Consider the following 22,901-nt stretch of genomic DNA (forward strand, 5'->3'; position numbering starts at 1 on the left):
TTACACAACTGTCTTTTTATTGAAGCACATTCAGTTTATAAAACGAGTCTAAGTTTTTATCGGAAGAGTACACTAGTATAGATTTCTATTTATAGGTTCTAAATTACCGTTTTCGTCCTACAGGTGCATTTCGGGAAATTTTCTGAAAACTACCAAGAGGAATGTTCATGTTTGTTAATAACTGAATACCATAAACTTATTTCAGTATTTATTAGAGAATTACATTATTGGAATTTAACTTGAGCGTAAGTGTGTGATAACAAAGCTTATTAAAAGTAGTCCTTTCTTGAGTTCTGTATACACGGTACACAATCACAGACGCAGTATAATAGGTGTGATTAATAAAGTCTGTTGATTGGCGAATACAACAATACAACCTTCGCCTGAACAGCTTATGTATGTATGTATGTATGTATGTATGTGTACCTAATATTCAGTATGTGTAGCCTGTCGTAGTCTCAACGGCTATAACAGGTATATACCTGCATATTCAATATTACTTATATTTCCATCGCATGGTTAGCTTTAGTGAATAAGTATGTTAGCATTGTTCAGCCTTATGATAACAAAAAACATATATTCATAAAAGAATATTTTTTTAATACAATACATCTCCTCCAAACAATGAAACAGTGATAATGATTAGACTTTAGAGTAAGAAAAGAAATTGATAGTATAGCTGTATAGTGTATGTACAACTTGGACGATATCGCCTTGGTCGGGACCTGACAACGGATACTTCCGGTCGGCTGTACTACCTCCGAGGGTAATGATTGATTTCCTCTGTCTCGCCGAATAACCCAACTGATAAGTTTGTTGTGTTGAATTTTTCATGAGGAAGGATGACGATGTAAAACATATACAGAACACCTTTCTCTCCATACTTGTATGTATATGGTTATTTATCTAGTAATCAATTTCACGTCTGACTTTAAACTCAGATGTGATAAGTAATTTAAATACCGGCTCAAAGCACTTTGTTTGTCGACAGAAGTTTTAGCTTATTTAATCTCGACGTTTACACACACATTTTTTATCAAATCGTAAACTTGAGTTGATCAAAATGGCGACAGGAAGAGGTGACAACAACCAGAATTCAGAAACAGGGAGTAATGTAGACATGCCGGCTGTGCATGGCCTTAACAAAAACTCCCCTGTACCCGAACAATGGACTCTACCGCACGAGTGGAACATTGAAAAGAGAGAAATGTTTGAGGTGAGTAATGGTTTGTCAATGTATTTCTACTGCTTCTATTTAATCACCATGGGCACATTTGGCCTTGTTGTGAGTTTAACAAAATCTCCACATTTTACATTAATGAGCAAGTTTAGTTGTGAAAAAGCCTACACAAAGCTGACTTTTATTATCAGGTCATTATCCTAATGAGAAGCATCACATTGATGTTGTCCTGGGTGTGAAGGAGTGTGTGTGATAGGGTGTAAGGTAGTGTGTTAGTCAGGATGGGTGTGAAGGAGTAGTCAGGATGGGTGTGAAGGAGTGTGAAGGGTGTAAGGTAGTGTGTTAGTCAGGATGGGTGTGAAGTGTGTGTGTGTGGGTGTAAGGTAGTGTGTTAGTCAGGATGGGTGTGAAGGAGTGTGTAGGTGAAGGGTGTAAGGTAGTGTGTTAGTCAGGATGGGTGTGAAGGAATGAGTAGGTGAAGGGTGTAAGGTAGTGTGTTAGTCAGGATGGGTGTGAAGGAGTGTGTAGGTGAAGGGTGTAAGGTAGTGTGTTAGTCAGGATGGGTGTGAAGGAGTGTGTTGGGTGTAAGGTAGTGTGTTAATCATGATGGGTGTGAAGGAGTGTGTAGGTGAAGGGTGTAAGGTAGTGTGTTAGTCAGGATGGGTTGGGCTGTAAGGTAGTGTGTTAGTCAGGATGGGTGTGAAGGAGTGTGTTGGATGTAAGGTAGTGTGTTAGTCAGGATGGGTGTGAAGTAGTGTGTAGGTGTCGGGTGTAAGGTAGTGTGTTAGTCAGGATGGGTGTGAAGGAGTGTGTTGGGTGTAAGGTAGTGTGTTAGTCAGGATGGGTGTGAAGGAGTGTGTGTAGGTGAAGGGTGTAAGGTAGTGTGTTAGTCAGGATGGGTGTGAAGGAGTGTGTAGGTGTAAGGTAGTGTGGGTGTAAGGTAGTGTGTTGTTAGTGTGTGTCAGGATGGGTGTGAAGGAGTGTGTTAGGGTGTCAGGATAGTGTGAGTCAGGATGGGTGTGAAGGAGTGTGTAGGGTGTAAGGTAGTGTGTTAGTCAGGATGGGTGTGAAGGAGTGTGTAGGTGAAGGGTGTAAGGTAGTGTGTTAGTCAGGATGGGTGTGAAGGAGTGTGTAGGTGTCGGGTGTAAGGTAGTGTGTTAGTCAGGATGGGTGTGAAGGAGTGGAGTGTGTTGGATGTAAAGGTAGTGTGTTAGTCAGGATGTGTGTGAAGGAGTGTGTAGGTGAAGGGTGTAAGGTAGTGTGTTAGTCAGGATGGGTGTGAAGGAGTGTGTAGGTGAAGGGTGTAAGGTAGTGTGTTAGTCAGGATGGGTGTGAAGGAGTGTGTAGGTGAAGGGTGTAAGGTAGTGTGTTAGTCAGGATGGGTGTGAAGGAGTGTGTAGGTGTCGGGTGTAAGGTAGTGTGTTAGTCAGGATGGGTGTGAAGGAGTGTGTAGGGTGTGAAGGGTGTAAGGTAGTGTGTTAGGTAGTGTGTTAGTGACAGGATGGGTGTGAGTGTGTAGGTGAAGGGTGTAAGGTAGTGTGTTAGTCAGGATGGGTGTGAAGGAGTGAGTGAAGGAGTCCGTGTAAGGTAGTGTGTTAGTCAGGATGGGTGTGAAGGAGTGTGTTGGTGAAGGGTGTAAGGTAGTGTGTTAGTCAGGATGGGTGTGAAGGAGTGTGTAGGTGAAGGGTGTAAGGTAGTGTGTTAGTCAGGATGGGTGTGAAGGAGTGTGTAGGTGTAGGGTGTAAGGTAGTGTGTTAGTCAGGATGGGTGTGAAGGAGTGTGTAGGTGTCGGGTGTAAGGTAGTGTGTTAGTCAGGATGGGTGTGAAGGAGTGTGTTGGATGTAAGGTAGTGTGTTAGTCAGGATGGGTGTGAAGGAGTGTGTAGGTGAAGGGTGTAAGGTAGTGTGTTAGTCAGGATTGTAGTGAAAGAGTGTGTGTAGGTGATGGGTGTAATGTAGTGTGTTAGTCAGGATGGGTGTGAAGGAGTGTGTAGGTGAAGGGTGTAAGGTAGTGTGTTAGGTAGTGTGTCTAGTCAGGGTGTGAAGGAGTGTGTGGTGTAAGGTAGTGTGTTAGTCAGGATGGGTGTAAAGTAGTGTGTTAGTCAGTGATGGGTGTGAAGGAGTGTGTAGGTGAAGGGTGTAAGGTAGTGTGTTAGTCAGGATGGGTGTGAAGGAGTGTGGAGTGTGTATGTGAAGGGTGTAAGGTAGTGTGTTAGTCAGGATGGGTGTGAAGGAGTGTGTAGGTGTTGGGTGTAAGGTAGTGTGTTAGTCAGGATGGGTGTGAAGGAGTGTGTTGGGTGTAAGGTAGTGTGTTAGTCAGGATGGGTGTGAAGGAGTGTGTAGGTGAAGGGTGTAAGGTAGTGTGTTAGTCAGGATGGGTGTGAAGGAGTGTGAAGGTAGTGTGTTAGTCAGGATTGTAGTGAAAGAGTGTGTGTAGGTGATGGGTGTAATGTAGTGTGTTAGTCAGGATGGGTGTGAAGGAGTGTGTTGGGTGTAAGGTAGTGTGTTAGTCAGGATGGGTGTGAAGGAGTGTGTAGGTGTCGGGTGTAAGGTAGTGTGTTAGTCAGGATGGGTGTGAAGGAGTGTGTTGGATGTAAGGTAGTGTGTTAGTCAGGATGGGTGTGAAGGATGGGTGTTAGTCAGGATGGGTGTGAAGGCTTGTGTTTGGTGTAAGGTAGTGTGTTAGTCAGGATGGGTGTGAAGGAGTGTGTAGGCCAGGATGGATGTGAAGGAGTGTGTAGGTGAAGGGTGTAAGGTAGTGTGTTAGTCAGGATGGGTGTGAAGGAGTGTGTAGGTGAAGGGTGTAAGGTAGTGTGTTAGTCAGGATGGGTGTGAAGTGAGTGTAAGGTAGTGTGTTAGTCAGGATGGGTGTGAAGGAGTGTGTAGGTGAAGGGTGTAAGGTAGTGTGTTAGTCAGGATGGGTGTGAAGGAGTGTGTATGTGAAGGGTGTAAGGTAGTGTGTTAGTCAGGATGGGTGTGAAGGAGTGTGTAGGTGAAGGGTGTAAGGTAGTGTGTCAGGATGGGTGTGAAGGAGTGTGTAGGTGAAGGGTGTAAGGTAGTGTGTTAGTCAGGATGGGTGTGAAGGAGTGTGTTGGGTGTAAGGTAGTGTGTTAGTCAGGATGGGTGTGAAGGAGTGTGTAGGTGAAGGGTGTAAGGTAGTGTGTTAGTCAGGATGGGTGTGAAGGAGTGTGTAGGTGAAGGGTGTAAGGTAGTGTGTTAGTCAGGATGGGTGTGAAGGAGTGTGTAGGTGAAGGGTGTAAGGTAGTGTGTTAGTCAGGATGGGTGTGAAGGCTTGTGTTTGGTGTAAGGTAGTGTGTTAGTCAGGATGGGTGTGAAGGAGTGTGTAGGTGAAGGGTGTAATGTAGTGTGTTAGTCAGGATGGGTGTGAAGGAGTGTGTTGGGTGTAAGGTAGTGTGTTAGTCAGGATGGGTGTGAAGGAGTGTGTTGGGTGTAAGGTAGTGTGTTAGTCAGGATGGGTGTGAAGGAGTGTGTTGGATGTAAGGTAGTGTGTTAGTCAGGATGGGTGTGAAGGAGTGTGTAGGTGTCGGGTGTAAGGTAGTGTGTTAGTCAGGATGGGTGTGAAGGAGTGTGTAGGTGAAGGGTGTAAGGTAGTGTGTTAGTCAGGATGGGTGTGAAGGAGTGTGTAGGTGAAGGGTGTAAGGTAGTGTGTTAGTCAGGATGGGTGTGAAGGAGTGTGTTGGGTGTAATGTAGTATGTTAGTCAGGATGGGTGTGAAGGAGTGTGTTGGATGTAAGGTAGTGTGTTAGTCAGGATGGGTGTGAAGGAGTGTGTAGGTGAAGGGTGTAAGGTAGTGTGTTAGTCAGGATGGGTGTGAAGGAGTGTGTAGGTGAAGGGTGTAAGGTAGTGTGTTAGTCAGGATGGGTGTGAAGGAGTGTGTAGGTGAAGGGTGTAAGGTAGTGTGTTAGTCAGGATGGGTGTGAAGGAGTGTGTTGGATGTAAGGTAGTGTGTTAGTCAGGATGGGTGTGAAGGAGTGTGTTGGGTGTAAGGTAGTGTGTTAGTCAGGATGGGTGTGAAGGAGTGTGTAGGTGAAGGGTGTAAGGTAGTGTGTTAGTCAGGATGGGTGTGAAGGAGTGTGTAGGTGAAGGGTGTAAGGTAGTGTGTTAGTCAGGATGGGTGTGAAGGAGTGTGTAGGTGAAGGGTGTAAGGTAGTGTGTTAGTCAGGATGGGTGTGAAGGAGTGTGTAGGTGTCGGGTGTAAGGTAGTGTGTTAGTCAGGATGGGTGTGAAGGAGTGTGTTGGGTGTAAGGTAGTGTGTTAGTTGGGTGTAAGGTAGTGGGTTAGTCAGGATGGGTGTGAAGGAGTGTGTGAAGGGTGTAAGGTAGTGTGTTAGTCAGTGATAGTGTGTGTGTAGGTGAAGGTGTGTAAGGTAGTGTGTTAGTCAGGATGAGTGTGAAGGAGTGTGTAGGTGTCGGGTGTAAGGTAGTGTGTTAGTCAGGATGGGTGTGAAGGAGTGTGTAGGTGAAGGGTGTAAGGTAGTGTGTTAGTCAGGATGGGTGTGAAGGCTTGTGTTTGGTGTAAGGTAGTGTGTTAGTCAGGATGGGTGTGAAGGAGTGTGTAGGTGAAGGGTGTAAGGTAGTGTGTTAGTCAGGATGGGTGTGAAGGAGTGTGTAGGTGAAGGGTGTAAGGTAGTGTGTTAGTCAGGATGGGTGTGAAGGAGTGTGTAGGTGAAGGGTGTAAGGTAGTGTGTTAGTCAGGATGGGTGGAAGTGGGTGAAGGAGTGTGTGTAAGGAGTGTGTGTGAAGATGGGTGTGTGTAGTGTGAAGGGTGTAAGGTAGTGTGTTAGTCAGGATGGGTGTGAAGGAGTGTGTGTTAGTCAGGATGGGTGTGAAGGAGTGTGGGTGTAAGGTAGTGTGTTAGTCAGGATGGGTGTGAAGGAGTGTGTTGGTGTAAGGTAGTGTGTGAGTCAGGATGGATGTGAGTGGAGTAGGTGTAGGGTTTAAGGTAGTGTGTTAGTCAGGATGGGTGTGAAGGAGTGTGTTCGGGTGTAAGTTAGTGTGTTAGTCAGGATGGGTGTGATGGCTTGTGTTTGGTGTGTAAGGTAGTGTGTTAGTCAGGATGGGTGTGAAGGAGTGTGTAGGTGAAGGGTGTAAGGTAGTGTGTTAGTCAGGATGGGTGTGAAGGAGTGTGTAGGTGAAGGGTGTAAGGTAGTGTGTTAGTGTTGTTGTGGTGTGTAGGTGTGTGTTGGTGTCGGGTGTAAGGTAGTGTGTTAGTCAGGATGGGTGTGAAGGTGTGTGTTGGTTGTAAGGTTGTGTGTTTTTCAGGTTGGGTGTGAAGGAGTGTGTTGGGTGTAAGGTAGTGTGTGAGGAGGTGAAGGGTTCGAGAGGACGTGAGTGGGTTAAGAGTGTGAGGGGGAAGGGTGTGAGGGCGTGAAGGGTATGAGGGAATGTGAGGTGGCTAAGGGTGTGAGGGGATGTGAGGGGGTGAAGGATATGATTGGATATGAGGGGTTGAAGGGTGTGATGGGATATGAGTGTGAGAAGGGTTTGAGGGAATGTGAGGGTTTGAAGGGTTTGAGTAGGTGAAGGGTATGAAACGATGTGAGGAGGTGAAGTGTTTGAGGAGGTGAAGGGTTTGAGGTGGTGAAGGGTGTGAGGGGATGTGAGGCGGTGAAGGTTGTGAAGGGATGAGAGGGGATGAAGGGTGTGAGGGTGTGAAGGTTGTGAGGGGATGTTATGTTAGGGAGTGAATGGTATGAAGGGATGTGAAGAGATGAAGGGTGTGAGTGGATGTGAGGGGTGAAGGTTGTGAGGGGATGTGAAGGGGGAAGGGTGTGTGGTCAAGTGAGGAGGTGAAGGGTGTGAGGGGATGTGAGGGGGTGAAGGATATTAGGGGATGTGAGGTTGCGAAAGGTGTGAGGGGATGTGACGGGGTTAGGAGTATGAGGGGATATAAGAGGGTGAAGGTTGTTAGGGGATGTGAGGAATTGAAGGGTGTGAAGGGGTGAAGGATGTGAGGGGGTGAAGAATATGAGGGGAGGTGAGAGGGTGAACAGTATGAGGGGATTTGAGGGGGTTAAAGGTGTAAGGAGGTGAGGATGTAAGGGGATGTGACGGGGTTAAAGGTTTGACGGGATGTGAAGAGGTGAAGGGTGTGAGGGGGTGAAAGATACGAGGGGATGTGTGTTGATGAAGGCTGTGCGAGGATGTTAGGGTGTTTAGGATATAAGGGAATGTGAAGTGGGTGAAGGGTTTGAGGGGGTGAAAGGTGTGAGGGGGTGAAGGGTGTGAGGGGATGTGAGGGGGTGAAGGATATTAGGGATGTGAGGTTGTGAAGGGTGTGAGGGGATGTGATGGGATGAAGGGGGTGAGGGGGTGAAAGGTGTGAGGGGATGAAGGGTGTGAGGGGATGTGAGGGGGTGAAGGATATTAGAGATGTGAGGTTGCGAAGGGTGTGAGGGGATGTGATGGGGTAAGGAGTATGAGGCGATATAAGAGGGTGAAGATTGTTAGGGGATGTGAGGGATTGAAGAGTGTGAAGGGGTGAAGGATGTAAGGGGGTGAAGAATATGAGGGGATGTGAGAGGGTGAACAGTATGAAGGGATTTGAGGGTGTGAAAGGAATGAGGGGATGCGAGAGAGTGAAGGGATGAAGGGTATGAGGGGATGTGAAGGGGTGAAGGGTCTGAAGGTGTGAAGGTTGTGAGGGGATGTGAGGGGGTGAAGGGATGAAGGGTATGAGGGGATGTGAAGGGGTGAAGGGTGTGAGGGGATGTGAGGGGGTGACGGGTATGAGGGAATGTGAGGGAGTGAAGGGTATGAGGGAATGTGGGTGGGGGAGTGTATGAGGGGTGAAAAGTATAAGGGGATGTGAAGGGGTGAAGAATGTGAGGGGTTGAAGTGTATGATTGGATGTGAGGGGGTAAAGGGTTTTAGGGGGTGAAGGGTGTGAGGGGATGTGAGGGGATTAAGGGTGTGAGCGGATGTGAGGGGTTGAAGGGTGTGAATGGGTGAAAGGTGTGAGGGGATATGAGGTGGTGAATTGTTTGAGGGAGTATAGGGTATGAAGGAATGTGAGGGGTGTAGGTGTGATTGGGTTTAGGTGTGAGAGATGTAGGTTTGGTTGGGTGAAGGTGTGAGGGGATGTAGGTGAGAGAGGGTATAGATGTGGTGGAATGTAGGTTTGAGGCTATCTGAGGGGATGTAGGTGTTAGGGAGTGTAGGTTTAAAGTGGTGTGGGTGTGAGGGGGTGTAGGTGTAGTGAGGTGTAGGTGTGATGGGGTGTAGGTGTAAGGGGGTGTAGGTTTGAGATGATGTAGTTGTGAGCGGATGTAGTTTGCGAGAGGGTGTAGGTGTGAGAGTGTTTAGATGTGAGGGGATGTAGTTTTGGGGGGTGTAGGTCTGAGTTGGTTTAGGTGTGAGGTGGTGTAGGTGTGAGATGATGTAGGTGTGAGGGGGTGTAGGTCTGAGGTGTGAGATGATGTAGGTGTGAGGGGATGTAGGTGTGAGAGGGTTTAGGTGTGAGGGGGTTAAGGTCTGAGTTGGTGTAGGTGTGAGGTGGTGTAGCTGTGGGAGGGTTTTGGTGGTAGGGGTTGTAGGTGTGAGATGATGTGGGTGTGAGGGGGTTAAGGTCTGAGTTGGTGTAGGTGTGAGGTGGTGTAGGTGTGAGAGGGTGTAGGTGTGAGGGGGTGTAGGTGTGAGAGGATGTATGTGTGAGACGGTGTAGTTGTGAGGGGGTGTAGTTTGCGAGGTGTAGGTGTGATATGATGTAGGTGTGAGGGAGTGTAGGTGTGATGGGTTGTAAGTATGAGGGGGTGTCGGTGTGAGAGGGTGTAGGTGTGAGGGGGTGTAGTTGTGAGAGGATGTAGGTGTGAGGGGGTGTAGGTGTGATAGGTTGTAGATGTGAGGGGGTCTTAATGTGATGCGGTGTAGGTGTTATGTGGTGTAGGTGTTATGGGGTGTATTTATAATGAGGTGTATGTGTGAGATGGTGTAGGTGCGAGGGGGTGTTTGGTGTGAGGGGGTGTAGGTGTGAGGGGGAGTAGGTGTGAGTGGATGTAGGTGTGAGATGATGTAGGTGTGAGGTGGTGTAGGTGTGAGTGGGTGTAGGTGTGAGGGGGTTAAGGTCTGAGTTGGTGTAGGTTTGATGGGGTGTAGGTGTGAGGGGGTGTAGGTTTAAAGTGGTGTGGGTGTGAGGGGGTGTAGGTGTAATGAGGTGTAGGTGTGATGGGGTATAGGTGTGATGGGGTGTAGGTTTGAGATGATGTAGGTGTGAGACGGTGTAGTTTGCGAGAGGGTGTAGGTGTGAGAGTGTTTAGATGTGAGGGAGTGTAGGTGTGATGGGTTGTAAGTATGAGGGGGTGTCGGTGTGAGAGGGTGTAGGTGTGAGGGGGTGTAGGTGTGAGGGGAAGTTGGTTTGAGTGGGTGTAGGTGTGAGGGGGTGTAGGTGTGAGAGGGTGTAGTTGTGAGGGGGTGTAGTTTGCGAGGTGTAGGTGTGATATGATGTAGGTGTGAGGGAGTGTAGGTGTGATGGGTTGTAAGTATGAGGGGGTGTCGGTGTGAGAGGGTGTAGGTGTGAGGGGGTGTAGTTGTGAGAGGATGTAGGTGTGAGGGGGTGTAGGTGTGATGGGTTGTAGATGTGAGGGGGTCTTAATGTGATGCGGTGTAGGTGTTATGTGGTGTAGGTGTTATGGGGTGTATTTATAATGAGGTGTATGTGTGAGATGGTGTAGGTGCGAGGGGGTGTTTGGTGTGAGGGGGTGTAGGTGTGAGGGGGAGTAGGTGTGAGTGGATGTAGGTGTGAGATGATGTAGGTATGAGGGGATGTAGGTGTGAGTGGGTGTAGGTGTGAGGGGGTGTAGGTGTGAGAGGGTGTAGTTGTGAGGGGGTGTAGTTTTGAGGGGGTGTAGGTCTGAGTTAGTTTAAGTGTGAGATGGTGTAGGTGTGAGCGGATGTAGGTGTGAGGGGATGTAGGTGTGATGGGTTGTAGGTTAGAGGGGTAAAGGTGTTATGGGATGTAGGGTGTTAACGGGTGTAAGTGTGAGGAGATGTAGGTGTGACGGAGTGTATGTTTGAGGGGGTATAGTTGGGATAGGGTGTAGGTTTGAAATGGTGTATGTGTGAGGGGGTGTAGGTGTGATTTGGTGTAGGTGTGAGGGGGTGTAGGTGTAAAGGGGTGTAGGTGTGATGGAGTGTAGATGTGAGGAGGTGTATGTGTGATGGGGTATAGGTTTGATAGGGTGTAGGTTTGAGGCGGTGTAGGTGTGAGGGGGTGTAACTGTGATGGGGTGTAGGTGTGAGGGGGTGTAGGTGTAATGAGGTGTAGGTGTGATGGGTTGTAGGTGTGAGGGGGTGTAGGTGTGAGTGGATGTAGGTGTGATGTGTTGTAGGTGTAAGGGGTGTAGATGTGATGGGTTGTAAGTATGAGGGGGTGTCGGTGTGAGAGGGTGTAGGTGTGAAGGGGTGTAGGTGTGAGAGGATGTTGGTGTCAGGGGATGTAGGTGTGATGGGTTGTAGGTTTGAGTGGTGAAGGTGTTATGGGTTGTAGGTGTAAGGGGTGTAGATGTGAGGGGGTCTTAATGTGATGCGGTGTAGGTGTTATGTGGTGTAGGTGTTATGGGGTATATTTATAATGAGGTGTATGTGTGAGATGGTGTAGGTGCGAGGGGGTGTTTGGTGTGAGGGGGTGTAGGTGTGAGGGGGAGTAGGTGTGAGTGGATGTAGGTGTGAGATGATGTAGGTATGAGGGGATGTAGGTGTGAGTGGGTGTAGGTGTGAGGGGGTGTAGGTGTGAGAGGGTGTAGTTGTGAGGGGGTGTAGTTTGCGAGAAGGTGTAGGTGTGAGAATGTTTAGGTGTGAGGGGGTGTAGTTTTGAGGGGGTGTAGGTCTGAGTTAGTTTAAGTGTGAGATGGTGTAGGTGTGAGTGGATGTAGGTGTGAGGGGGTGTAGGTGTGAGTGGGTGTAGGTGTGATGGGGTGTAGGTGTGAGGGGGTGTAGGTGTCAGGTGATGTAGGTGTGATGGGTTGTAGGTTTGAGGGTTAAGGTGTTATGGGATGTAGGGTGTGAAGGGGTGTAGGTGTGAGGGGATGTAGGTGTGACGGAGTGTATGTTTGAGGGGGTATAGTTGGGAGAGGGTGTAGGTTTGAAATGGTGTATGTGTGAGGGGGTATAGGTGTAAAGGGGTGTAGGTGTGATGGAGTGTAGATGCGAGGAGGTGTATGTGTGATGGGGTATAGTTGGGAGAGGGTGTAGGTTTGAAATGGTGTATGTGTGAGGGGGTGTAGGTGTGATTTGGTGTAGGTGTGAGGTGGTGTAGGTGTAAAGGGGTGTAGGTGTGATGGAGTGTAGATGTGAGGAGGTGTATGTGTGATGGGGTATAGGTTTGATAGGGTGTAGGTTTGAGGCGGTGTAGGTGTGAGGGAGTGTAGGTGTGATGGGTTGTAGGTGTAAGGGGTGTAGATGTGAGGGGATGTAGGTGTGAGAGGGTGTAGGTGTGATATGATGTAGGTGTGAGGGAGTGTAGGTGTGATGGGTTGTAAGTATGAGGGGGTGTCGGTGTGAGAGGGTGTAGGTGTGAAGGGGTGTAGGTGTGAGAGGATGTAGGTTTGAGGGGGTGAAGGTGTGATGGGTTGTAGATGTGAGGGGGTCTTAATGTGATGCGGTGTAGGTGTTATGTGGTGTAGGTGTTATGGGGTGTATTTATAATGAGGTGTAGGTGTGAGATGGTGTAGGTGCGAGGGGGTGTTGGTGTGACGGGGTGTAGGTGTGAGGGGAAGTTGGTGTGAGTGGGTGTAGGTGTGAGGGGGTGTAGGTGTGAGAGGGTGTAGTTGTGAGGGGGTGTAGTTTGCGAGGTGTAGGTATGATATGATGTAGGTGTGAGGGAGTGTAGGTGTGATGGGTTGTAAGTATGAGGGGGTGTCGGTGTGAGAGGGTGTAGGTGTGAGGGGGTGTAGGTGTGAGAGGATGTAGGTGTGAGGGGGTGTAGGTGTGATGGGTTGTAAATGTGAGGGGGTCTTAATGTGATGCGGTGTAGGTGTTATGTGGTGTAGGTGTTATGGGGTGTATTTATAATGAGGTGTATGTGTGAGATGGTGTAGGTGCGAGGGGGTGTTTGGTGTGAGGGAGTGTAGGTGTGAGGGGGAGTAGGTGTGAGTGGATGTAGGTGTGAGGGGTGTAGGTGTGAGAGGGTGTAGTTGTGAGGGGGTGTAGTTTGCGAGAAGGTGTAGGTGTGAGAATGTTTAGGTGTGAGGGGGTGTAGTTTTGAGGGGGTGTAGGTCTGAGTTAGTTTAAGTGTGAGATGGTGTAGGTGTGAGCGGATGTAGGTGTGAGGGGGTGTAGGTGTGAGTGGGTGTAGGTGTGATGGGGTGTAGGTGTGAGGGGGTGTAGGTGTCAGGGGATGTAGGTGTGATGGGTTGTAGGTTTGAGGGGTGAAGGTGTTATGGGATGTAGGGTGTGAAGGGGTGTAGGTGTGAGGGGATGTAGGTGTGACGGAGTGTATGTTTGAGGGGGTATAGTTGGGAGAGGGTGTAGGTTTGAAATGGTGTATGTGTGAGGGGGTGTAGGTGTAAATGGGTGTAGGTGTGATGGAGTGTAGATGCGAGGAGGTGTATGTGTGATGGGGTATAGTTGGGAGAGGGTGTAGGTTTGAAGGGGTGTATGTGTGAGGGGGTGTAGGTGTGATTTGGTGTAGGGGTGAGACGGAGTAGGTCTAAGGGGGTGTAGGTGTGATGGGGTGTAGGTGTGAGGAGGTGTATGTGTGATGGGGTATGGGTTTGATAGGGTGTAGGGTGTAGGTTTGAGCGGTTGTAGGTGTGAGAGGATGTAGGTGTGATAGGGTCTTATACGATTTCTCGATTCAATATCTATTCTGTTGACTGAATGTTACGGTGTAAGTATTATAAAGATAAGTAATTCTGAAGGTTCTGAGAATTGGAATATAAATATACCAGATTTATGTTTTTAATACGAAATTGAGATCGGTTTTGTTTACGTGTGGTACTGATCAAACTGCACCTGGTGGAAAAATTTTATATAAAATGTTTTAAGTTGATATGCAAAGAAAACTGTAATTTTTGTTCAAAATTGATGAAACAAAGGCAACTATTAAAAACAGAATTTGCTTTGATTACGTTTGAAATGAAATAGATCTTTTGATAGAATGAGATCCGTCAGTTTAGTGTAAATATATTGAGAAGGTGCTGACATTTAAAAGAAACAGCGAAGACCAGATGTACTTGAAGAGTACGCGTCTCTGCTTCCTTGACGACACCTTTCATGTAAACCTTGGTCAATCCAAATATACAACAACGGAAGCAACAGGCAAACTAGAATTTTTTTGTTACTGATCAGGTTTTTAAAGTTCATAACAAATCTATACAGCACATTACAACCTCTAACATAAGGATTTTTATTTTAACATATTTTATTGAAAAAAGATGTTAATGTCATTGTGGATTAAATAATAGGCAAACTCTATATAAATTTTCTCTACATAGTGGCAAGAGGAGAGTAAATTCATTAATTTACAATTAATATTTTTAGAAATAGAAATGAAAATAACATAAAATAATTAACACAAAAATATAGGAAATCAAGGGAGATAACTTTCACACATCATACACACTTTACATATTTCTACGTAAAATAATACAAATTCAACATTTTCTATAATATCCTTTATACATTGAATTATAAAATGTCGTCAACAGGAAAAGAAATGTTAATTTTTACGTAAAATACCATTTTGCATTTGATGATAACATTTCTCAAACTAGGATCAATCATTTTAACAGCAGGAGCGGAGACATACAATAATAAAATTCGCATTTTCATTAGTTTGTGCACATCACGATGAAATGGAATGTAAACACATGTTGACGTAGCATAGCCATTTTATCTTTTTGTGCAGTGTTTCAAAACCAGTGCGATGTATCGTTCACTGACGTGCATCGAGAGTTTGTGTCTGTCCCGTTATGTTGCTAGGATTCTATAGATCATACGTCTGATGTGAAGCAGTGACGCGAGTTGGACAGACAATTTAGGTCTCGGTCTAAACAGTCGATACTATTGACAGGCGCGAATGCCTCGCGAACACGCGTGAAGTTAAATCTATAAATAATTTCTGGAGTGATATCATATCTTTTTAATGACATATGCTCTGAGTTTTCTTCCCATATGATTTATCTAATGTTCTGAATAAATGAGCTCTACGTACTTCATGATAATCAAAAGCAAATAATAATTTATTTTGATTAACAATCGCTTTATATAACGTAGTTTTCCCAGTGTCATTCAGTGATTCTGTATCGTTTATACATGGGAAACATATATTCACTTTTGTTTGATGCGTTCATAAAACGAAATATCAAAATCTATGTAGTATATACTTTAAAACTTGTCAGCTTAAGCATGTATCGATAACACAACACTGATAAATAATTTGTGGTCAGTTAATACTAAGTCCGAATCAATGCCCGCTTATTACCATGTTAAAATCAAATTTCATTTTCTATATCTTCATAAATGGAAGATAAATGTCAATAAAAATGTATTTTTAAAGTGTTATGCATATAGTAATGAAATTATGTCCAGTTCGTTGTGGAAAATACTTATTTTGATGCTTTTTCGATAACAAACTTTGAAATCGGAATAGACTAAATATAGAATAAAATAGTATATATACAAATATACCATGTATTCCCTAACATATGCATTTGTTTAACATTTGTCTAGGTTTTGACATTTATTTTTATCTACTTCTTACAGAATTGGAAGATGGACGTGCAAAACCAAGTGGCTAATATTGCTACAAATTTGGTAAGTTTTGGAAAATTAATTGACTTAAAGACCATGCGATATATTCTCATTTACATATCAGTTAGCAATACAACGGAATATATGCTGATTTAAACAATACATCATTGAAAAACAGTTGAAACTCGTTGTCTCGAAATCGGTTGAGTCGAAATATTTTCCACGGTCCATCGAATTTTGAGATAACGAGTTTCGAATGTAAATAAATACATGATTTCAAATACTGCATCGGGAGGGTAAGGTCGAGGTGGACCATCTCATGACACAGAACTCACCTTTTGGATACAATGGATTTTGACGTATAAAGTGTCGTGCAGATTTTATAAATTTTTCATATATACTGTACTGCATACTTACAATATATTAAAAACTGCTTACTAGTGTATCTTTTGTACAATCAATAGCATCTATCATTCACAGAATTTTAAAAATCATCTTAAATTTTTGGTTCACCTAGTAACGATTTCATGTGTGTGTTTGTGTGGTTGTGGTGTGTGTGTGTGTATGTGTGTGTGTGTGTGTGTGTTCGTGTGTGTGTGTGTGTGTGTGTGTGTGTGTGTGTGTGTGTGTGTGTGTGTGTGTGTGTGTGTGTGTGTGTGTGTGTGTGAGAGAGGGTATGTGTGTGTGTGTGTGTGTGTGTGTCGTGGTGATGGTGGTGGTGGTGGTGGTGGTGGTGTGTATATGTGTGTGTGGTGATGGTGGTGTGTGTGCGTGATTTCACAATAGCGAAAATGTATCACTAATGATCAATTATCAATGCTACAGTGAAACATTCCTATCTGTTCATTTTATCAAAAACATTTAATTTTAAACACAATTTACCACGTTCACAAGTTGTAAGAGCTCTGGTTGTAAGTGATATATATGTACTAAAGTCTACATCATAAATTGACATATTGTGCATTTGGTAAAACCGAGACACTCATATCTGTAGCTACTAAGTGTATGACTCTTGTCATTCTAAAAATGTGTCCCTCGGATTGTTCATCATTTCAGCATCAAATAATTTCATTTCGAAAAAAATGCGGTTTTGAGTAATTGAAGCATGAAGATTTTGTATCAGATCGCGACTTTGTTTTAAATTGATTTATTTTGTAAAAAAAAACTGTTGTGATTATTTGTGATTACCACTTGTCTGTAATAGTATATCTGATCACATTAATAGGTGTTGCAATTTGAGTTCGCTTCTTTCTTTAAGACAAGCAGTACATTTATTTCATGTTGTCGTTTACTAATATACTACTAGTGCAGTCTAGTAATCAGAAAAAAAGTTACTACCTTTCGGGATTGCGACTCAAAAGTCACACCAAAAATAATACGTTTTATTCCGCAATCTTGCTTGTTTTAACTTTCTACAGTTTTCGAGAGTGAAAAATTCTTTGCTTATTATTTTATTCATTTTCTGGGTTTGATAATTATTTTTACTATTATCTTTAATTTTTTTTATTACCACAATTTAATAATTCTACACTGTACTAGAACATATAACTAAAACCCTGGAGTATTTTCGCAACTTGGGTAACTAAAAGCAATTGCATTTTTGATAGGTTTTTGTTCCTGTAAGTGAAAAAGACAGATTTTTTCATGTCAGAATATTTTATTTTCATGATCTTACAGACAAAAAGACATAAAAACCTTCACCATGCCATTATAAACAACAATATATATCCATCAAAGCATGATAGGCATCTGAATGATACAAAAATGTTTGTGGTATGGTGTCATTCACAACCAATGCCTCTAACGTCTGTTACTAATTACAACAAGAATCAGTCTGGAAGACACCTTAACTGTACACACTTTCTAAAGAGACAGTAGGGTATAAGTGTACCCATATCTCCAGCTGAATGGTCGTAAGCAGTCATTCTGTGTCTTTGTTCATCTTATCTATCAATTGAAAGTGATATTGATCCGTCCCAGGCGACTGTTTGTATTAATGAGCGTTTTATTCCAATCGTCCAAGGCTTCATTTCATCAACATGTCAGAATTTTGTCAATAATTTTAGAAATTATGAACAATGTATCCAAGTCCTATTCTAACTAAGGTGAAATTACCCTGTCGACTCAGTCCCATGATACTATAATCTATACATAAATATAACTACAAAGCTTGTTTTTTTTATATTATCAATGCAGTCAATGCTGATCGATAAAAAATGCTTTCCAGTGGAGTTTAAGGAATAAAAGGGACGATCGAACAAAACATGCTTGTTCAGACGCTCTATGCGAACAAAACATGCTGATTCAGACGCTCTATCCGAACAAAACATGCTGATTCAGACGCTCTATCCGAAAAAAAAATGCTGGTTCATAGGCTCTATCCGAACAAAACATGCTGGTTCAGACGCTTTATCCGAACAAAACATGCTGGTTCAGACGCTTTATCCGAACAAAACATGCTGGTTCAGACGATTTATCCGAACAAAACATGCTGATTCAGACGCTCTATCCGAACAAAACATGCTGGTTTATAGGCTTTATCCGAACAAAACATGCTGGTTCAGACGCTCTATCCGAAAAAAAACATGCTGATTCAGACGCTCTATCCGAAAAAAGCATGCTGGTTCATAGGCTCTATCCGAACAAAACATGCTGGTTCAGACGCTTTATCCGAACAAAACATACTGGTTCAGACGCTCTATCCGAACAAAACATGCTGGTTCAGACGCTCTATCCGAAAAAACATGCTGATTCAGACGCTCTATCCGAATAAAACATACTGGTTCAGACGCTCTATCCGAACAAAACATGCTTGTTCAGACGCTCTATCCGAAAAAAACATGCTTGTTCAGACGCTCTATCCGAACAAAACATGCTGGTTCAGACGCTTTATCCGAACAAAACATGCTGATTCAGACGCTTTATCCGAACAAAACATGCTGGTTCAGACGCTCTATGCGAAAAAATATGCTGGTTCAGACGCTCTATGCGAACAAACATGCTGGTTCAGACGCTCTAACTGAACAAAACATGCTTTTTCAGACGCTTTATCCGAACAAAACATGCTTGTTCAGACGCTCTATGCGAACAAAACATGCTGGTTCAGACGCTCTATCCGAACAAAACATGCTGGTTCAGACGCTTTATCCGAACAAAACATGCTGGTTCAGACGCTCTATCCGAACAAAACATGCTGATTCAGACGCTCTATCCGAACAAAACATGCTGGTTCAGACGCTCTATCCGAACAAAACATGCTTGTTCAGACGCTCTATGCGAACAAAACATGCTGGTTCAGACGCTCTATCCGAACAAAACATGCTGATTCAGACGCTCTATCCGAACAAAACATGCTGGTTCAGACGCTCTATCCGAACAAAACATGCTTGTTCAGACGCTCTATGCGAACAAAACATGCTGGTTCAGAGGCTCTATCCGAACAAAACATGCTGGTTCAGACGCTTTATCCGAACAAAACATGCTGATTCAGACGCTCTATCCGAAAAAAACATGCCGGTTTAGACGCTCTATGCGAACAAAACATGCTGATTCAGACGCTCTATGCGAAAAAAAAATGCTGGTTCATAGGCTCTATCTGAACAAAACATGCCGGTTCAGACGCTTTATCCGAACAAAACATGCTGGTTTAGACGCTCTATGCGAACAAAACATGCTGATTCAGACGCTCTATCCGAATAAAACATACTGGTTCAGACGCTCTATCCGAACAAAACATGCTTGTTCAGACGCTCTATCCGAAAAAAACATGCTTGTTCAGACGCTCTATCCGAACAAAACATGCTGGTTCAGACGCTTTATCCGAACAAAACATGCTGATTCAGACGCTTTATCCGAACAAAACATGCTGGTTCAGACGCTCTATGCGAAAAAATATGCTGGTTCAGACGCTCTATGCGAACAAACATGCTGGTTCAGACGCTCTAACTGAACAAAACATGCTTGTTCAGACGCTTTATCCGAACAAAACATGCTTGTTCAGACGCTCTATGCGAACAAAACATGCTGGTTCAGACGCTCTATCCGAACAAAACATGCTGGTTCAGACGCTTTATCCGAACAAAACATGCTGGTTCAGACGCTCTATCCGAACAAAACATGCTGATTCAGACGCTCTATCCGAACAAAACATGCTGGTTCAGACGCTCTATCCGAACAAAACATGCTTGTTCAGACGCTCTATGCGAACAAAACATGCTGGTTCAGACGCTCTATCCGAACAAAACATGCTGATTCAGACGCTCTATCCGAACAAAACATGCTGGTTCAGACGCTCTATCCGAACAAAACATGCTTGTTCAGACGCTCTATGCGAACAAAACATGCTGGTTCATAGGCTCTATCCGAACAAAACATGCTGGTTCAGACGCTTTATCCGAACAAAACATGCTGATTCAGACGCTCTATCCGAAAAAAACATGCCGGTTTAGACGCTCTATGCGAACAAAACATGCTGATTCAGACGCTCTATGCGAAAAAAACATGCTGGTTCATAGGCTCTATCTGAACAAAACATGCCGGTTCAGACGCTTTATCCGAACAAAACATGCTGGTTTAGACGCTCTATGCGAACAAAACATGCTGATTCAGACGCTCTATGCGAAAAAAACATGCTGGTTCATAGGCTCTATCTGAACAAAACATGCCGGTTCAGACGCTTTATCCGAAAAAAACATGCCGGTTTAGACGCTCTATGCGAACAAAACATGCTGATTCAGACGCTCTATGCGAAAAAAACATGCTGGTTCATAGGCTCTATCTGAACAAAACATGCCGGTTCAGACGTTCTATCTTCCTTAAATAGGAATTATTCGGTCTGGCCGTAATCAGTTGATAAAATTGACGCTCAGTACAGTATTATCCGAACTAGAAAAATCATTGGCATATAGTTTACAATAAGAATAAAGAAAAAGTTATTCAAGGGGAATAAATTAGAAGGAAGACGAGCTTTCTCAATTTACTAGATACATCGGCATCAATGCGTTTGACAAGAGTGATTAATTTCCTACATGTCATTGAAAGAAACTGACCTTGACAAGTATAGCTTTCTATGTCACTAACAAGAAATAATTAGGACATGCCAAAGATACATTGATGTCGCATGATACAAATGGATTGTTCTTTCAGGAGAGATCACTGAAAGAGTACCCTAACCCAGACGCAGGAAAAAAGTTTGATTATACAGACGAAATTGAAAAAGCGGAAATGGAAAAGGAAAAGAGGATTTATGCCAGATTTACTGGAGACACTTTGAATTACGGATTGCAACGACTACCGTCACGGGCCATTCCAGATAAATATTGATTGACAGTGCCATCTCGGTTGCTCGTTACTTTCCGGGAAATAGCAATTACCTAAATAAATAAACAATAGTTAAAGACATCAAATAATGATGTGATATTTTAAGTAACTGTGCTAGTCTGGCGTCAAAAATATCTCAAACAAAGCTGTGTAACTGTGTGACCTTCATAGATTTTATCGAATTTAACGGGGAAGAAGGAAAATATTAGACGCTGATGCCCGACTCTAAGTTTGTACGACAAATTTACACTCAGAAAGACTAGATATGAATGGTTAAAAAATACGAAAGTGTGTCTATAGGTTCGATTGTAGACTTTTTAGGGATGTATGTCCTGGATAGGCGCGTTACCTTTTGTGTTAGATTTACTTGTATCTTGTATTTGGTGATTTTTATTGCTTCTCAGATTAAAAAAAATGAAACCCTGATTCTGTTTACGAAATGAAGCCTCGCCAGACTTACATTAGAATTGATTCAATATATCTAATGGAACCCATACTTTACTTAATGTTAAGCTCAATAATGTATGTAATTTAGCAGGATATAGATAATATTGCAATTTGGAATGACTGCTTCTCAGCAACGATCATTATTATTGATTGAAGCAACATCACAAAAACATTTAGAAAATATAGTTACGTCAAAAAATCCAAACGAAAACATTCTATCACACAAAAAGTTCTACGAGAAATTTGAGAACTATATATATATATTATTGGTATTATTTCCCAGGGAAAAAGAATATATATAATAAAAGATGCCAAAACTCTATTCACAGATATGAAATATGAAATATACATGGGAACCTGTAGGTTCATATAATCAGTATTTTACCATCGGGAATACTAAGTTAAATGTCCTAAATATAAAACTTTCTGGCGCATAAACTATAGTAGTGTGGTGATATTTTTCCTTTGTATTTTGTCATTCTTTGCTCAGTATTGACATCAATGAATAACAACAAGTCAGAAATTCACGAGTGGCTGTCGATATTGTCCGTTTGTTTACCTGTACACTTTTTACTTATGTCTTATCTAGTCTTCTTACAGATTACCAACCTACGGTGGTAAATATTTACCTTAGTATTTTGCATGTATGTCTTTTTGAACGAATTTGGTTTTTAGATAATTCTCGTGTGCTTGTAAGCATTGCTCAGAGATGGAAGTACGAATTCAAGACAATTAGTTGGGCGTTTTCTATCAGTTCAAATTGACTTTACTTAAATGTCTGATGGGCGAGGTCAGTTTGTTTGTTGGCGTAAAAAAATGGCGGATGGTGGAAAAACATTCGACAAACATTATTCAGTAGATCGTTCTTATTCAGGTTGACGGGATTCGAAGGTTGTTCAACATGTATTATACATTTGTTTGAGGGCGTGGTTGTCTAGGGATTCGAAGTTTGTTCAACATGTATTATACATTTGTTTGAGGGCGTGGTTGTCTAGGGATTCGAAGTTTGTTCAACATGTATTATACATTTGTTTGAGGGCGTGGTTGTCTAGGGATTCGAAGTTTGTTCAACATGTATTATACATTTGTTTGAGGGCGTGGTTATCTAGGGATTCGAAGTTTGTTCAACATGTATTATACATTTGTTTGAGGGCGTGGTTGTCTAGGGATTCGAAGTTTGTTCAACATGTATTATACATTTGTTTGAGGGCGTGGTTGTCTAGGGATTCGAAGTTTGTTCAACATGTATTATACATTTGTTTGAGGGCGTGGTTATCTAGGGATTCGAAGTTTGTTCAACATGTATTATACATTTGTTTGAGGGCGTGGTTGTCTAGGGATTCGAAGTTTGTTCAACATGTATTATACATTTGTTTGAGGGCGTGGTTGTCTAGGGATTCGAAGTTTGTTCAACATGTATTATACATTTGTTTGAGGGCGTGGTTATCTAGGGATTCGAAGTTTGTTCAACATGTATTATACATTTGTTTGAGGGCGTGGTTATCTGGGGATTCGAAGTTTGTTCAACATGTATTATACATTTGTTTGAGGGCGTGGTTGTCTAGGGATTCGATGTTTGTTCAACATGTATTATACATTTGTTTGAGGGCGTGGTTATCTGGGGATTCGAAGTTTGTTCAACATGTATTATACATTTGTTTGAGGGCGTGGTTGTCTAGGGATTCGAAGTTTGTTCAACATGTATTATACATTTGTTTGAGGGCGTGGTTATCTAGGGATTCGAAGTTTGTTCAACATGTATTATACATTTGTTTGAGGGCGTGGTTATCTAGGGATTCGAAGTTTGTTCAACATGTATTATACATTTGTTTGAGGGCGTGGTTGTCTAGGGATTCGAAGTTTGTTCAACATGTATTATACATTTGTTTGAGGGCGTGGTTGTCTAGGGATTCGAAGTTTGTTCAACATGTATTATACATTTGTTTGAGGGCGTGGTTGTCTAGGGATTCGAAGTTTGTTCAACATGTATTATACATTTGTTTGAGGGCGTGGTTATCTAGGGATCCGAAGTTTGTTCAACATGTATTATACATTTGTTTGAGGGCGTGGTTATCTACTAAGTGTGCGTTTCCAGTATGTTGGAGAGCATAGCAACGGTACTTCGTGGGTGTAACGTGATAATTGATTGGCCTTTAAAATGGTTGCTATATCTAGTTCATTGTATACTCTTATATACATTTGTCTTTGTGATGTTCCTAATGACAAGTATTCGTATTCAACATATAC

The 22,901-nt window shown here is 43.2% G+C and overlaps 1 protein-coding gene across 1 annotated transcript; it reads left to right on the forward strand.

Annotated features, from left to right (window-relative positions):
• The first annotated feature begins 1,063 nt into the window (after positions 1-1,063).
• LOC132550585 (uncharacterized) lies at positions 1,064-20,210 on the forward strand. Its single transcript, XM_060214674.1, has 3 exons — positions 1,064-1,216; positions 14,901-14,951; positions 20,034-20,210. The coding sequence occupies exons 1-3, from the start codon at positions 1,064-1,066 to the stop codon at positions 20,208-20,210; spliced, it is 381 nt and encodes a 126-aa protein (XP_060070657.1).
• Positions 20,211-22,901: the final 2,691 nt, after the last annotated feature.

Source organism: Ylistrum balloti, unplaced genomic scaffold (genome assembly GCF_031769215.1).
Source record: "Ylistrum balloti isolate Yb309-2 unplaced genomic scaffold, AGI_CSIRO_Ybal_v1 Utg370130, whole genome shotgun sequence".
Taxonomy (NCBI): domain Eukaryota; kingdom Metazoa; phylum Mollusca; class Bivalvia; order Pectinida; family Pectinidae; genus Ylistrum; species Ylistrum balloti.